The following is a 17,340-nucleotide window of genomic DNA, read 5'->3' as shown; positions in this document are numbered from 1 at the left end:
TGCTTGATTTGGCTTCTCAAACCTTGTCAACCATCTCAACCGCCTCCACATGAGGAGTTACATCACAATATATATTAAGACATGTCAAACTCTAATTATAGCAAATGGTTCTCATGCAAAACGAGTTTAAGAAGACAACATCAATCTAAGTGTAGCTGCCTAAATATTTGGAAGATTAATCATCATATGAGGATAAGCACCATTTTGTGTGCGTGTGTGTGTGTGTGTGTGTGTTGGCAACATGACAGGGCTGCAGATGAAGGCAGAGACTCAGAACAGCTGCAGACGCTCCTCTGGTCGTTGACCTCCACTCGGCTGGAGAGACTCACTATGAGAGGTCAGAGGTCTGCATGCTGGGGAAGTAACTGGTGAAGCAGTGAAAATAATCTTCTAAATGTTCCTATGTTTAAATCACAGATACTTCTATAACCAATATAATAGTTTCTTTGTTAATAAATAAAGATCTAAATTTATGCTGCATGCTCTGCCTGTCATTTTTGTGTTATTAGATATTAAGTAGATATATTAGAAACCTCCTCTCAGCTTTAGAAGCAGAACTGTACCTAAATGCAACCATCATTTCTTACTTGTATCCTGAGCTGTACAACCTGTACGTCTGCTGGTTTTCTGTGGACGAGCAGGATCTCAAAGTGTTGGAAAGAAAACCCTGACGTGGTCCGTACAGTGAGAGTAAAACACATGACGTGTCATTATCGTATGCCCGTCACCACATGGTCTCTCTTACATGCCTCAGGTATGTATCATCAGAATTCCATTCACTCTGTGTCACTTACATCCTCATGCTTTTTCATCGCAGCTCACATGTTTAATGTGTTTACATGACTATTTTTCAAACTATTTCCAGGAGCATTTTATTATATCTGCAGTTATTGGTTGGTCACATTGTATTTTATTTGTGTCTGATTGCAACTTGTAAGTGAGATATGCAAAATGTGCTTTGAATTCTGAATAGTGGATGTTATTATTATATCATTTCAATAATCCTTTCTGGTCCACACTATTTATCTGTTGTATCTGATGACTGATTCCTAACCCATCTTACTGTGCTGTGCATGGAGGACATGACTGTACAGAAACTGACCCAGAGACAGTTCATGCTCAACCTGAAGAGGGCGTCACAGTCAGCTCACAAACACTGATACTCAGACACTTCAATACTTCTCTTCTTAATAAACCATAAACCATAAACCATAAAACATAAAACACTACTGCTGATGTGTGGTGTCAGTGCTGTTGGTGTTGGAGGTATTAGTGTTCTCTGTCTGACAACTGCTGTGTTGCACATGATGAATTTCCAAAGAAAGATTCTCTCTCTCTCTCTCTCTCTCTCTCTCTCTCTCTCTCTCTCTCTCTCTCTCTTTCTCTCTCTCCATCCATCTATCTACCAGTAATTCTATAATAAAGGAATATGTTGTGTCTTACTGCCACATTATGATAAATATTAACATGATGGTTATTGTGATGGAGTTCCCTGTCTTTTCAAGGTGAAATTGTTGCCCTGTAAGAATGAGTGGAGACACAGGGAATACACTTTTTTAAATGTTTTACAGATGCTTGAATTAAAAACATCAAAGTGTCTGTTTGAATCTCATTGGATCAAAAGCAGAGTTTAATCTTTTCTTTTTCACTGGTGGTTCTCATCAATTGTATTTTTGGCCTGTTCCACTGTTGGTGCGTTTCTTTGGGGAAACATCCGGCGACAGGTTTTTTCCAAATTTCACCTGGTTTGATGTTAAAGAAATGTTGTTAATCAAACTTAAAATGCATTAATGGCCCATATGAGGACCTGATCTTCCAGTTTATTACCTCAGTCATTTGTTTGTTTGTTTGTTTGTTTGGTTGTTTGGTTCGTTGGTTAGCAGGATTACACAAAAACTGTTGAAATGATTTCCATGAAACTTGCTGAAAGGATGTGGTTTGGGTCAGGAAAGAACCAGAAACATTTTGAAGAAATAAGTGTGAAATGTAACTGCCATGCGGCTCATGTCCCAGAGGTTTTTTATTTAACATCCTGGTGAATACACGTACACAACCTTTAGAGACTTGGCAGCTGTTGTGCCAGTTAATGCAAACTCATGTGCAGCCATGTTTGTAGTTCTCCCACAGGACACAATCTCCCTTCTAATAAAAATAAATGATCTGGTTCAAATTACTCCCAGCCAGATGTTTCATACTTCTACAACAGTGGCATGAACTAAACACTCAGTTAATGGCAGATGGATGAACAGTAAAAGGTTTAAATCGAAGAGGAAAGATGTCTTTTACACATGATGTTGCCTCAGAGGATGATCATAATGTCTCTTAATTAGTCTGATTCTATAAAATATATTTATACATTGTTGAATTGCTCTGTAACACTGCTGTTGTATAAGAAGAACCCACAAACTTAAGTGAATTTCTCGTCTCCTACAAACTACGAACACTTAAATCAAACCCCAACAAGTTCCCCTGATTACTGTCGATAAAACGTTGTTGCACAATGCCTGCGTCCTCCCTCTTTGTCTCCATCAGCTCAAATAACAAATACATTTTTTTGTTTGATTATAGGACAATATGGTGAATATCCCTTGTACGTTTGAAGGTCTTCTGCACAATTTAGGTTGCCAACTACCAGTAGATGTTAGCAGGTGTTAGTGGCCACCAGCGGATGTTAGGGACATAACTGTTAACCTTAGCGTCATTAAATGTTTTGACCTTGTGATCAATGATACAGGCCGAACTTGAGAGTACATTGAGGCTAAAGGTAAATCTGACTACTGGCTTGTGTGGCAGCACTATGAAAGCCATGTGGCCGCTCAGTAGATCAGACATCTCTTTGCCTTTTTAAACTAAACACTTTCCCTTTTTAGAACATAGGACAAGATGGAGAATATCCCTTGTACGTTCTACCGCACTAATTAATGCCTACCACCAGTAGATGTTATAGGATGTTAGTGACCACCAGCGGATGTTAGGGATATGTACCTTAGAGTCATCAGGTGTTTCAGCCTTTTAATCACGACACCCTCTTCTAAGGCTGGCCCACCACACGTTGATCAGACCTGGGTGCATGTCCCTAGCATCTTGGGGCCCAGTGGGGATCTTTCCTACTGATCCAGAGCCATTGGCTGCAGCGTTCTGGAGTGTGTGATGTTTCTTTAATGGTCTGGCGCAGGGCTTGTCCATGGATCCCCAGATCTTTGAGAAACCTGATGATGGATGATGCAAAGAAACCCCTGCAGCCAACCTCCACAGGGCAAATTATTGCTTTCCAGCCACGTTACTCTGCCTCAAATGCCATGTCTGCATACCGCAGCCTTTTCCTCTCATTCGCTTTATCAACATTATCCTCCCAGGGTACTGTCAATCCTACTACTGCTCTACTCTGGACCAGAGTATCAGGTCAGGTCTTAGGTTGCAGTGACAATATGTGATATGTACGTCCACCATCATCTCCCAGTCTCGGGCTTGCTCCAACTGCCCACTCCTGGTCAGTGGAGGAGGCCCTCTCTGTCCCTGTTCCCCCTCACGGACAAAAGTTGTCCTTTGAACTGTGTTTGATGTTTTTGAATGGCAAGGCCTTGGTAGCAGTTATCTTTGTTTCTATTGTTGCTGCAAGGCATTTGAGTACCTGGTTGTGTCTCCACATATACCTACCTTGGGAGAGACTTATTTTACAACCAGTGAGGATGTGCCTGAGGGTTGCTGGAGTTGAGCATAGCGGACACGATGGATCTTCGTTTAGCCACTGCTGTAGGTTTTTGGGTGAGGGAAGGACGTCATAGGTTGCACTAAGCAGAAAGCTAATCCTGCTTGCTTCCCCACAGGTCCTTCCAGCTGATCTTTCTTTTCTCTCTCCCATTTCATCCACTGCCCCTGTCTGGCTTGAGTGACAGCCTTTTCTCATCTTGCTGCCTCTTCCTGACGCCGGATTTCCAGGACTACCAATTTTATCCGCTCTGAAGGAGTTGGTTTGTTCCACAGGGGTCTACTCTGACCTAGGCCTAAACCTCCTCTTCCCTGTTGAACATGGCCCACAATGTCAGCATGCTGGAGTGCCGCTATTGCTTGTCTCGGAGAGGGTCACCTCCAGCCTTGTTTGGTGCATTTAAAAGACTTGCGTTAGGCAGCTTGAGGATGCCATGTCCATATAGGCTGATGTTGCTCAGACATCTTGAGACTCCTAACCACTTTCTCTCATAGGAGTTGATCGTTCTCTCCATGTTCTCAACATTTGTGATAGGAGCGTCGACTACTGTAAGTGGCCACATCAGTCGGGCTAATAGGCCAAACTGTAAGTCTGTACAAAACTTATCTTTGAACGCAACTGAACATTTTGTGAAGAAGCTGAAGCGTTTGTGCTGCAGATAAAAAGTTGGAGGGAAACCAAACCACCCAGATAGTCCCACCTTCATCTTTATCTGTGTCTACAGGAGGACCTCTCACACCCCAACCAGACCCCACACCCTGACCAGGGAGAGGTTCACAATGGCAACTGCAGTGTCCCACCTAACCCCGGCCCTCCTGAAGATCATGTCACAGTTCGCGTAACGACATTCATTCGTTAAGATAGATACTGTGTGAGGAAGGAAAATATTAAAATTGTGTTGTTAAAATTAAATTTCATATCTTAAGCCCTTCATTTATACATGTGCAAATATGATAAATAAACGTGTCAATAGTGAGCAGCATTCAATTGCTACTCAACATGCTTTTTAAAGAAATTTAAAATTTAGTGAATCCAGTTCTTAAAGAAAAAAAAGATAAACCATCAGGGATTAAAAAGACAAACCACAGCCTCTAACCTGCTTTATCACAGCCCAGCTGTAATTTGAAATGCATTGTTTCTGTATATGTGTGACATATATAATAAAAAAGTAGATCCCTCCTCGGCATACCCTGGAATCTGTCTGGGCATATAAGAAATCCTCATAATGTAATATGTCAGATAACATGTCATCAGCTGACATATTGCAGTATTAAATTCCAATCCATGAAAGCATCTCGCATAAATCCAAGGGGATGTGACATTCAGAGGATGGCGAACCTTCGATTTATGATGACGGTGTGAGATAAAGCTCAGAGCGTTTTTTAATAGACAGGAGAGAAGACATGTTTTGGTTTACTGCTGAGTTCTTTTAAATACTGTATGATAGAGAAAGGTCAAAACTCCCAACAGAAGTCTGTGAAGTGGCTTTGGACAAGAAGAATTGGGCTAAATAAGAAAATAGAAAACACTTGTGTAGCCGCTGCTTAGTCGACTTGAGTGGGAAAAGATACAAACCACTGTAAATGGAAGATGAGGGAACTTTTCCTATGGTATTCATTAATACTAATATTACTGATAAATAATACCATTAATAAAAAGTTTAAAGGATATGCTGTGGGTCCATCTGGATGTAATATGGGTGTGGACCATCAGTGGACAGAGGCCGTCAGGTTTGGACCAGATAAGAGAAAAAGTTCAGCCCATAATGTCTGGTCCACCCCAGATGTCATCGCAGTATGCTAATGAGCCAGGGGGCCTTTAAGTGCAGGGGCCCGGCCCCACAGAAGAACAGTTAGGAGATCGTGAACCTGACGTGGACGAGAAGCAGCTTTAAAACACGGGGAGAAAAGTGTCAGCGAGCAACAGAAGATGCAACAAAAGGTGAGTACGCAACAGAGAGGATGCTGAGGCTGTGTAATGATACACTTTATTTAAAACAGTGGTTTCCTTCAGTATATAAATACATGTCAAGTTAATTTAATAGTTTCTTTACCAATATTTCTAACATATTATTTCCATCGATTGACCTTCTCTTCCTTCGTCTCACAGACTGCAATAACATGCTGCTAACGCCTCTGTCTTGTGCCCTGGACAGGATATCATCTTATACTGTAAGTTTGTTATAGAGACACTACAGTATAGATGATGTACTATCCAGGGTTTCATTCCCGCTCTGGATCCTATCAGCACACACTCAGGCTCAACTGACTGCAGGCTGCAGAACCCTACAGAGGAGGGCCGTCAAACCGTTACCATTACTGAGTTTAAGTAAAGGTAAGGGTTCTATGGCCCTCGCTCAATGTCATCAGGATCAAGCAGGAGAAGACTGTGATGGACGTGTTATTAATGAGCTTCTGATGCCATTCTTAGATGTACTTGTGGATGCATGTGAAATAAAGATTATATGTCACCTCTTTGTTTTGTTTAAGTCACATTTAAAGCAGGGTATCAGCATTCTAAACATCTTGTGTTTGTAGATTTGCTTTAATGTGCCAGCGAAATCAGTCATGATGTTTTTCAAGCAGCAGTTGGGTTGTCTAAGTGGCGATCTCTGCTGCGCACCCGGCTTGTCTAATCACTGGGAAGCAGCCATTGCAGAAGGAGCTGGAGGGGTTGACACAGCTTCTGTGAGACATTCAAGGCCTCTCCCCCCTCCTCCCTTCACCCTCGCTTTGGGCCACTGGCTGGTTATTCATCAAGATGCGCCGGATAGCGTAACTGTCGAGTTAACTCACAGGCAGCAGGAATGAATCTAATCACCATTATCTGACCCATTTTAGCATCAGGTTAGTGCTCCATTTTGCCATCCATTAGGGAGACAATTCAGCCCTCAGGGGGAGTGCTGGGCTTTATAAGAGCCAAAAAAAAATCAGGGGGAGGGAGAGGGGGCAGGGAGGAAAAAAAGAAAGGAGCAGCAGAACAAAAAGTGATAGTCAGAGGGATGGATGGCCACACTTCAAAGCCAAGTGGAGAGGGCTAAAGTAATGTGGGAGTGCGGGGAACAGGGGTGGATGGTACATCAGGGACATCTGAGTGAACACCAACTGCGCAGGTCACACTTCAGTTTATCTACAGGCCGTGTTCGCACGTGGCGCCCGCCAAGTAAAGAGCCCTGAGAGCCAAAGATAAACCATCAGCCTTTTCACACCTCGCCAAATCTGCTCAGTCGTAAACGCAGCGTCAACTTGAGTCAAAACATCCATTTGATGAGAGTCTTCGTTGTGTTTGTTACCTAAAATATATCAGCGATAAATAAATGTCTATAATTCATTACACTTTGTCGCTTGCGTAAGATGCTTTTCATTAACATGTTTTCTCCATTTCCCTGATGCATCACATGGCCCAAAGGCCTCTCAAATGGCCTCAGTTGGGGACATTTGTCACATGTCACCCCCATCTCTCTTTCCCTGTATCTTCGACTGTCAGCTATCATGCAAAAACATAAAATAACCTCCAGCAAATCTAAAAAACATTTATAGCAAAGGTTTATTTTACAACAATAACAGTTTTATCACATTTTCTACCACTGTTTATCAGATTATTTGTTTAATCTTAAATAAATAGGACTTATACGACTGCCTGACAGAATGCTGCTGATGCAAACGTCAAACTTCAGTTCAGTGGGAGCTCTGGGCTTGTGGATACAGTTTTTGCCGTCCCATAACTCCACCTCAGACTCAAACAGGATTTTATCCTTTGACTCTTAACGTTTGTCCTTTGTGGAGAAATCCAGCCTGATCCGTCCCCGCCTCTTCATCTCTTTAGGATTTCACCGCTTAAAGTCACTTCCACCCTCTTCACTTGCTCAGCTTGACCGAGAGCTTCAGCTTCACATCCCTCAGGTAGACCTGGCTCAGGTCCTCGCCCGCCTCTCGGGCGATCCGTGCTACCATCTGGCCAGCTGGGCCGATCACCATTGACTACAGACACAAGACACAGAGCACCAGTGAATGGACAGGGTCATTGGTTGTATTTTACTGCAGGAAGAACATTTGAAAAACATATTTTTGGATTTAAAAGGTTGGAAATGGTATAAATACAGTATACATATACGTTTTAGTAAATTCAAGCTTAAGATAATGTAATGCATGCATATTAAAGGATGATGTCAAGCACCATGTCACCACAAAATACAGTATATGGTAAAAATGCAACCGCAAAATATTTCTTAACTGTATTCATCCAAACTGCATTTAAAGATTAAAACATTTTTAAGAGAATGTTGCACTCAAATTTCCATTTTAATTTTCCATCTCCTCAGAGAGAACTGAAGAAATATCTTTGTACAAGGAACTGTTGATGAAGCAGATGAGATTTGATTCCTGTGGTCGGTCATCCCCCTGACTTCTAAAACAGTTTACACCTCTGGAGTTATTCCTCTGTTGAGTGGAAAAGCTGTAGAATGGTGCAGGCCTGACTCACTCACTTTCAGAGGTCGCTGGCCTTGAAACATTTCAGTGGCACAGATGTAGCTTCAAATATTCTTTGTCATCAAATATGTATGGTTTAGAAAAGCTGCTCAAATATTTACTAGTTAAAAACACAAAGAAAGAGGAACCTCAAGGTATGTGAAAGGGGGGGCAGCAAATAAATACCAGAAGCTTCACATGTCTTTTTCCCACTTCTCAGCCCACTTGAGTTAGTTTGATTTCCACCAACGAGGTTCTGTTTTCATTTGCAGATTTGCTGTCTGTTAACAAGATTATGCAAAAACTACTGAATCCATTTTCTTGAATCTTTCTGGAAGGATGAGGTATAGGCCACATTTTTTTATTTTGGCACAGATCCGGACCAAGGGATGGATTCAGGATTTGTTTTCACTTTCTTTAACATTGTGAGATAGAGCGTTTTTTTTTTATATTTTCAGTAATTTCCCATAATTCATTGATCTTGATAAAAGAATCCGGCACAATTAGGGAACTGACATATATGATTTTGTGAATTTTGTTGCAGCTTGACTTTTGAGCCTTGACAGAGGTATGTGCTCTACTGAGTGTCATTCTGGTTTGTGCTGCATTCACAGTACATGTGATGTGAACAAAAGAACTTCTGTTTTCCGTTTCTTCCAATACAACAAAAATTCTAAATTTACCCACATCAAATATTAAATAGATGGATTAACCCCAGAGTGAAAGTGGAGTGTTACAGCAGCCAAACCTCATAAAAAACTAAAATGACCACCCTGCGGTCGTACGCCTCCGCCAACCAGTGCAGTTTCAGTTTACAAGAGTCAGATTTGAGATGACATGTTTAAGAGGCTGAAAACATTTTTTGTGAGGCCACCGTGACCTTGAGCTTGACCACTTAAATCTAATCAGTTTATACCTGAGTCTAAGGAAACATTTGTGCCAAATTTGAAAGGATTCTCCCAAGGAGTTCTTAAGATAACCCATTCACTAGGCAAATAATGTGGTTTGTCAGTTCACATTGGCCTGGACCTTTGACCTCTAAAATCCAATCAATCAGTTTTTCAGTCCAACTTAACGTTTGTACAAAATTTGGAAAAATCCTCCCACAGAAAACCAGAAAAAATAAGCTGCCTTCAGACATGCACTGAACTTCAGAAGAGCCATCGTGAGAATGCACTGGCCACTGGCTGCCGCCGGCATGGAGCCATAACAAGAACCTATTACATAGGCGTGATAAAACAGAGTAAATGTACGTACCATGTGAGATTCTTTCTTGGCATAAAGTTTCACTGAAATATCCAGTTCACCATTTTCTCCATCGTGCCAGAGCTCAATAGCCTGAAAACAAAAACAGCCCAATATTAGCAATGTATAAGTTGGGCACTGTTGGGCCTTGGCAGAGATAAGCACTCCCTGCAATAAATACACACCAACATGATAAGCAACATCATTGACAAAATGACCATAGTGCATATGAAAAGCAGGAGTGAAGCAGGTGGAGGTTGGGTTCAGTAGGTGCATCAATGCTCATGTCAGCATGTAGAGTGAAAGTGAGTATGAAGGGCTTTAAATAGGCCTCAGAATCCGAGCAGTGGGATGTAATAGGTGTTGTCATTTTGCTGTCAGCTTATTATCACATGTGCTGTGGAGGGTCCCTGCAGAATTAGACACCTGTGTCATTGAATAAGGCACTTCCTGCGGCAGATACTCCAGAAGCTTCTCTCTGATGATGTTGGTGCAAACTTCCTCAGGACTCTGATCCGTCAGGACCTCACTGTGGTACTGCCACGATCCTGGCTTGGCGGCGACCATGAAGTAGCTCTAAAAGGATGAAATAAAAGCACGGCAGACATTAGACTACAACAAAATGAACTTAGATTCAAATTACCATTATATTTTAAAATCTTTATATTAAAAACAGACAGTGCACATTAAAACATTTTTAGACGCATGGAATTGTTGAAGAGGAGAATAATTAGTCACAAAAATAATCAACCATCGTTAGGTTTTTTACACACTACACACTACTATTTTACTGCTATAGCTTTAAGTTAAAATGTTTCATCCAACTGTAGCCTGTTAATTCTGCATTTATTTCTGTTCTGAGACAAAAGATGTCTCAGGAGATGAAACCGCACCACACGTCAGGCCTGTGGGTGCAGTGCTCCCTTTGTGCGCACTGTGCACCAAGTGGGACCTGAACCCGAATATTATTCAAAGCATTTTGTCTGAACAGGCGTGTCCAGTCCTAATGGGTCCTGTCAGGCTCAGGTCGAGTATCCACAGATGCTCAGCTGAGGGTTCACCTGCCGTGCTGTTTCCAATGATACGCTGCTCCAGCTCAGATAACTCTGTGCATCTTCCTTTCCCCCCTCACTGAACGTGTAACTGCATCCATGTATCGTTTCTTGTGCTATTTTATGTCCACTGCTGACACTACAAAATATAACAGCTTTTTTATCGGTTTGGGTCCAGTGCAGTGGCCTCTTTAGATTTTTGATTTAGTTTAATCATTCCTGGCTTCTTAAATGTTCTTTTCAATTTCTGTGATTTCTCTGTATGCACACGGCATTGCAGTCTCATGCCCTTTCATGGGCATTTGCGGGGCGTTTGCATATGCTAATTAGGGAAAACTAGGACGCCCTTTCAACTTAAGAACACAAATGCGAACAATTCTGCAGTTTAAGAACGCATCATGACTCTGACATAGTTTTCTTTGAAAACTTCTCAAGAACAAATTAAAGACAATTCTTACAAAGATATTGGTGAATGAGGCCCATTGAGAATTACCTAATGCTTAATTAAAGCTACTGTCTCTGTCTGTGCTTGTAAAACTAAAAACGACCTAAAAATATAACAGACATGTACAAAGGTATTGTGTTGTAATCATGTGCAAGGGTTAAAAAGTAAATTTGGTAATTGGTAAACAAATAATTGTGTTATGTGTCATTTAAGTATTCAGTTTGTGTTCTAATTGTCATTTGGAGGTAGGGGGTTATAATAACAGAGGTTTTTAACATTTATTTTGTATGTTTGCTATAGGTTTATATGCTTATATCAAATATAATCTAGTGCAGAGGTGACGAGCCTAATGGTGTGTTCACATCATCACGATGGAAATTTCACATCAAATGCCCCAAACACGATGCCCAAGGGTCTTGACGCAAATCTGCATCTAGACATGCCTTTGCATTGACTTTGTATGTAATCTTGACGCACGAGGAGACATGTTCAGAGCTTTGCATTTCTGTTTGGGACAATTGACCGCTGTGAGCACGAATCTGATTCTTGCAAAAACTCAATTCTGACTCTCCCAAACCTGAAAAAACTTGCTGCGGGTAATATCATCCTCACTACCATCTGACATCAGACACATAGCCAAAGAGAAGCAGTGCCAGCCAGCACAATAATCATGTATTATGGCTCTGAAGGATGTTATATAGGCTTCACATCTAATCCGTACCTTCAGTGTCTCCACGTCATCTTTGTCCACAGAAGACAGCATGAAGACATCTTTGAAGTGAGGCCAGCCCTGCTGGCTCCTCAGCGCCTTGAGCTGCTCTTTGTTCAGTGTAGAGTTTGGCTCACTGCTACCCTCGGGCCCTGCGATGTCCTCGTCAAGCGACAACTCTGAATCCCTCTCTGGCCTCTTTTCAGCCAATGGAGGCTTGATCACCGGCCTGACCCGCATTCTGCGTCCATTCACCACTCCGCATGTCAACTCTACTGTGCTCTCAAGCAGCTTGTCCTTAAATTTCACCAGGTCCACCTTAGAGGGAGAAGAGCATTAGTGAAGGCCTCTATAAGACACCTCAGTTTAGGTGAATATTTCTGTGGGATATCATAAGAAAGTCTGTTGATACTCTATATTTTTCTTATTGTCATCAAATCCACGCCACAGTTGAACTGGGTAACATACACAATCCTGCTGTTGTAAATACTCTCTAAAGCACTAAACAGAAATGATTTACTTTTTAAAGCATGAAAATATACAGTGTATGCTTTTATGTTTATCAAGACTCAAATCTTCAGTGGCAGCGAGTGGGTTTGGAGATCAAGGCCACAGACAGGATGAGGAAGTCAAATAGTATTTGAGACACAGACTTATACATTGTTTTGGGTCTTTTCATGGAATTTGTTGACATTCACTAAATATACTGAATATTAATATCTTTATCCTTTAACTTCAGTTCTAATACAACATTTTGATCCTTTAAAAATCTTCATCTGGTGCTTCAGGACCCTGGTAAGTATAAGGTACAGCTAAATAACTGTATATGTAGCCGTGAATAATAATAATAATAATAATAATAATAATAATAATAATACATATATAAAGCAGATGAAAGTTTGAGTGTCTGTAGATGTAAAAGCTTCTGATGACAGTGTGAGGCCAGAATACCTTATTGAGGACCAGGACTGCTGGGATGTCTGGATGCTGGGCCAGACATTTGAGCACCTCAAAGTCAAGTTTCCTGCTCATCCATCTGTCTGCCACATCCACCACCACGACCACTGGAAGAGTTCCCATTATAAACTTTTGAAACTAAGCACTATGTTCCACTTAAACGTTTAATCCATGACACTAAAGTACAAATGGCTGAGCATAAGAAAATAAAATACTCAGGTCAGCTTCTTTGACTGTGTTCCAGGGGTCCACAAGCAAAGACTTCTCTAGCTGATGTCTGTGGAAACAGAGGGTTCATTCATACATTACACTGTATGATTATACACTATGGAGACTACAGGCTTTAAATAATGGTGACAATCTAATAAATCACCTTTTAACCTTTGAAGGAGTGGTGAGACCAGGAGTGTCCAGTAAAATCTATAAGAAAATAACATATGTATGTATTGACTGAAGCATTTGGCTTTCAAATGACATTAAAGGCATCAGAAGAGAGGTGGAAAAAGCTCTTACTATCTGTGTATCATCCTCTGTTAGGACGCCCAAAGCACGTGCCCGTGTCGTGTGCACTTTTTTGGACACAGCAAACACCTTGAAGAAATGAACACTGCATTTAACAAAGTGAAAACACCTCCTCCCCCCCCTCAGTAAGAGAGATACATTAGAAAGTGGCGGATTAAAACAGAGCCAGTTAAGACAGCTACCTTTGTGCGAAGGAGCTGGTTTGTCAACGTGGACTTCCCAGCATTCGGGGCACCTAATATCGCCACTTTCAAAACCTTTGAGTTGTCAGGCTGGTCTGGATGTCTGAGCAGCAAAGACAGTTGTTCACCTGGAAAAAAAACAAAAGTGCAATTAGTCATTAGACGGGCAGTAAAAGTGGATGTGACTGCAGTAAAAACAGGAATGAGAACATGAGAGTGGTGGAAGGATGACGTCAGCACTATTTGGGCCAGAATGATTAGATGAGTTGATGGATGTAAATCTCTGAGGCAGTGGTCTGGTTACCGCTGTCCGGCGGAACTGATGCTGGGAGGCGATAAAAGCTGCCATCTGCTTCTGCTGCTTTGCCTTTCATCAGTCTATTGAGAAACGCCTCTGATGTAATAAAACAGGCAGGCGTGAAGATAAATCCATTCCTCCCTCCTCTGCTGCAGGCGGCATTTCCTGTAAAGACATCGACATATCCATCACTTCACTGCCAGCAGGGCTGCCAGGTAACTGACTGATTGTGTTTACCTGAATGTTAAACTGACACAGTATTATTATGCATTCATAAGCTCTCTGCCAAAAGTGTATATCATGCCATACAATTTATAACAGAAACACCTCCTTCCAACTAAGTATTTGGGTGTTTGTAGCCTTTAGAAGTCACATTAAATGTGCTATAAATATTTCACAATTTTAATAGCACACCTTAAAGGTACCCTGTGGAGTTTTAGTCCACTGGTATGGCTACAGAGCGATGTTTTCACACTGTTTTGTTAGTATTGTGAAAGACAATGTGGCCGTATAATTCCTTCTCTCCAGCTGGTTTTACACTTTACTGCTGATGAAGAGTAAGTTGTGGTAACATGCCAACAAAGACAGTAAACAAGACGACTGAAAACATGGATGTAAACAACTCATGACTTTCATTTGACAATATCAGCTTTGCAAATGATTTATGAGGAGTTGATTTGTTTGACCTTCAGGATTCAGCCAGTGCATTTTGGTGGGAGATGCTGAATGTAAAAACTTTTGTATGATCTCCATGTTGCTTGACAGAAAATAACCAATAATATTGATTAGTCATTTATTAAGAAGAAATGTCAAACTTTTGCTAGATCCAATTTTTCAAATGTAAATACTTGCTTGTTGTCTCTAAATGATAAATTAAGCTAAATTACATTATAAAATAAAACTACATATCATTGAGGTTTGGACTGTTGGATGTAGTGTAGGAGAGTTAATTAAATTTTAATGATAACCTCAGAAATCCAGAAATATTTTAAGACATAATAGTAATGAAAAAATCTACCTCTCCACTGAAAAGTAGAGATTATATAAATATTTAAACATTGTTCATTTAACAGCAGGTTAATGAGCTGTCGCCTACTTAACTCATTCCCAGTGTACGTGACCTGGAGGCTTCAGCGGATTAAAGTAAAACAGTCATGTGAAGGACGAAGTCCGCAAATATTTTACTTAGGTAAAAGAACAAAAATGTACTGAAGTAAAAGTACTACATTCACTTTTCTATTTGAATAAGAGTAAGTAACCACTTGCTTAATAGATACTGTAAGTATGAAAAGTAACAGTTCTACATCATTATGGAGTCTCGACATTTTAGGTGATTCTTCTTCACCACTAATGCTGCTGCTGCAGGAGGCGGGGTCTAATGTTACCTGTACGCTCTGATTGGACCAATGGGTCAATTTCACTCATTGATTTCTTTAAAAAATACATTAAAAGTAATGTACTTCGTTATGTGTCAGAACTGTACTTAGGTAAGGGAACAAGTAATACACAGTTCTGAGCGGTGGGTGGACTTAATCACTTCAAAAAGTTTCATTAAATCTGATTATGTGTTTTAAATATGTGTATTAAAAGATGCCTTTAAAGTTACTAGTGTTTACATTGGTTTATGTTGCCTTGTCATTCAGAGAAGTCACTGGTGTAAATGTACCATTGACCAATAGAAAGTTCCTAAATTTCCCACTAGTGTTGTAATTTGTTCTGTTTATAACACAGTAATCTCTCCTTACACAGTCAGAGTGAACACAGGCTTTAATGGGGAATATTAAAACCATCATATCAGAATCATGGAGGAGCAGACCTGGGCTCTCTTTTAGTCGCCATCATCCCTTCAAACCTCACTGTGTTTTCACCAGTAAGTAATCACGCCACGCTTTACTGGAGACCCACTGTGTTTCCTTGGTGAAATGAACAAACTAACAGATATAAATGAGGAGGAGAAACCCCGTCACTTTGTCACTGACCCGCTGTGAGGAACCATGACGCACTTCCCTGTCGAGCAGACACGAGGGGCCGTGTGCACAGGACCGCGGCGTCTCTGACAACCCGAGAACTCGCTCTCAGATACATGAGCTTTAAAAGTTCTCCCGCTGGTGTGATGGTGTTTATCTTCTCTGAGCTGAGACTCCCTGTTTACGTTCACATTGCCCACAGGGTGACACCATGTTGTTTTGATCAACGACAAACGACTTCCGCAACGAGGAGTGTCCCCACTGAGGTTTGTGTGCAGTCTCCACTGCCCCCTGGCGCCCGGAGGAACCCAGTTTGAAATGTATCTTCTCTGACATGACTTGATTTAGGTCTATTTACATTTACGTTGTTAGTGTTTACCCAGTGCTGCTGTCTGGACTGATGCACAAAGACTGCACCAGGAGATTAGGCCTCAGTTTCTAAATCAGAAATGACAGATCGGGGTCTAAGTGACCACAAAGTGATTGCATAAGAGCAAAGATGGAAAGATATATAAAAAGAGAGCTAAAGAAAGAGTTAGATCATTCAATTTATAAAGAAACTAGCAGGGAGAGGAGGTTATTAAAGAGGAAACGGCTTCAGGTTTAGAAACCACTATGTAAATTATAATAATAAACAAACGTTATTAAATTTTATTTCACTGTACCCAAGGACGTCTTCCAATACATCATAGTCAAACACATGAATAATTGAAGTCAAAGAAAACGTTCAAGTCAGATTAAAAGATACAAAGACCTATCAATAACAAGATTAATATACATTTACATGTGTATTCATTTGTTAAAAAACGATAATAAAATGACTACCATGCATAATTTTGCAGCCAATGCTCTGTTTTCCTCTCAAGACTCCATGGAAACCAGTTTGGGAACCACTTGTCTACAGCATTAAAGATATTCAGGGGCTAAAATCATCCTATTCACATTAGCTCATCACAACGCACAGACACACCTGCCCCATGTGAGAAACTCACAGTTCAAAATGGAGGAAAGTGCTCGAAAGGATGTTTTGGCTGGGTTGATTTTCTTTCGATTACTTTGTGAGGGATGGCGAGCTTACAACCACAAATCAGATTGCACTGTGCAGTCTTTTTTTCCCCCTCTCGTCCCTTGAGCACACACAGCAGAGATTATCCCTGAGGGGGCTTGAAACTCTGTTGTGACAATGCTGTTCAGGATGTATCGAGCATGCAGATGATTCTCTCATGGTCACACCCTATGACTATTTAGCACTGATTTACAATGACAAGCTCATATGACTTGAAAAGCATTAAGTCCGTGAGGTTAATCATCAGTGCAAAAGGACACAGTTTGCATATTGATTGATTACTGTAACATGTTGTTTTCATTCTGTACGGCAAAGACAGGCAGAGCAGATGTCTCCCCATAGTCCATCAAACAAGCCGGCTGTTTGTTAGTCCTCGAGGACTTGCCCGGGGCGGAACAAACACCTCCACTGGGGAGGATGATGAAGGATATCAGGTAGCTCACAATCTGTCATCATCTATCTCTAAAAGCTCTGTAGCAATGGAAGGGCAACAAAAATGGAGCTTTTAGCAGACACTTACTGCCGAATTCCAATTGAACCAGAAACCAAAAGGATATTTTAGGATCAGTAATGTTTGAACTTTCTCTCTATCTGCCTCCCTCCCACTCTCTCCCTCTCAAATTCATTCAAGGCCTTTTCTCCCTTCGGGCTTTCCTCACATGGCCATTTCACGTGGGAGTGTATCAGAGTTCTTTCTATGACTGCATTAACTTTGGCCT

The 17,340-nt window shown here is 41.1% G+C and overlaps 1 protein-coding gene and 1 long non-coding RNA gene across 2 annotated transcripts; one reads left to right on the top strand and one right to left on the bottom strand.

Annotated features, from left to right (window-relative positions):
• The first annotated feature begins 5,502 nt into the window (after positions 1 to 5,502).
• LOC117774075 lies at positions 5,503 to 6,185 on the top strand. The gene is made up of 2 exons (XR_004616014.1): positions 5,503 to 5,650; positions 5,819 to 6,185. It is a non-coding gene; the product is annotated as an uncharacterized LOC117774075 (long non-coding RNA).
• Positions 6,186 to 7,237: 1,052 nt separating this feature from the next.
• eral1 (Era-like 12S mitochondrial rRNA chaperone 1) lies at positions 7,238 to 15,843 on the bottom strand. The gene is made up of 11 exons (XM_034606085.1): positions 15,568 to 15,843; positions 13,595 to 13,753; positions 13,291 to 13,418; positions 13,100 to 13,177; positions 12,960 to 13,006; positions 12,802 to 12,863; positions 12,581 to 12,693; positions 11,642 to 11,947; positions 9,850 to 9,999; positions 9,436 to 9,516; positions 7,238 to 7,689 (listed from the first exon to the last, which is right to left on the bottom strand). Exons 1-11 carry the CDS (start codon positions 15,671 to 15,673, stop codon positions 7,567 to 7,569), a joined length of 1,353 nt encoding a protein of 450 aa, XP_034461976.1. The 5' UTR covers positions 15,674 to 15,843; the 3' UTR covers positions 7,238 to 7,566.
• Between the last annotated feature and the right edge of the window lie 1,497 nt (positions 15,844 to 17,340).

The sequence above is a fragment of the Hippoglossus hippoglossus genome, chromosome 14, assembly GCF_009819705.1.
Source record: "Hippoglossus hippoglossus isolate fHipHip1 chromosome 14, fHipHip1.pri, whole genome shotgun sequence".
Lineage (NCBI taxonomy): Eukaryota > Metazoa > Chordata > Actinopteri > Pleuronectiformes > Pleuronectidae > Hippoglossus > Hippoglossus hippoglossus.
The sequence above is the reverse complement of the archived record's forward strand: the minus strand, read 5'-3'. Positions and strand labels throughout refer to the sequence as shown.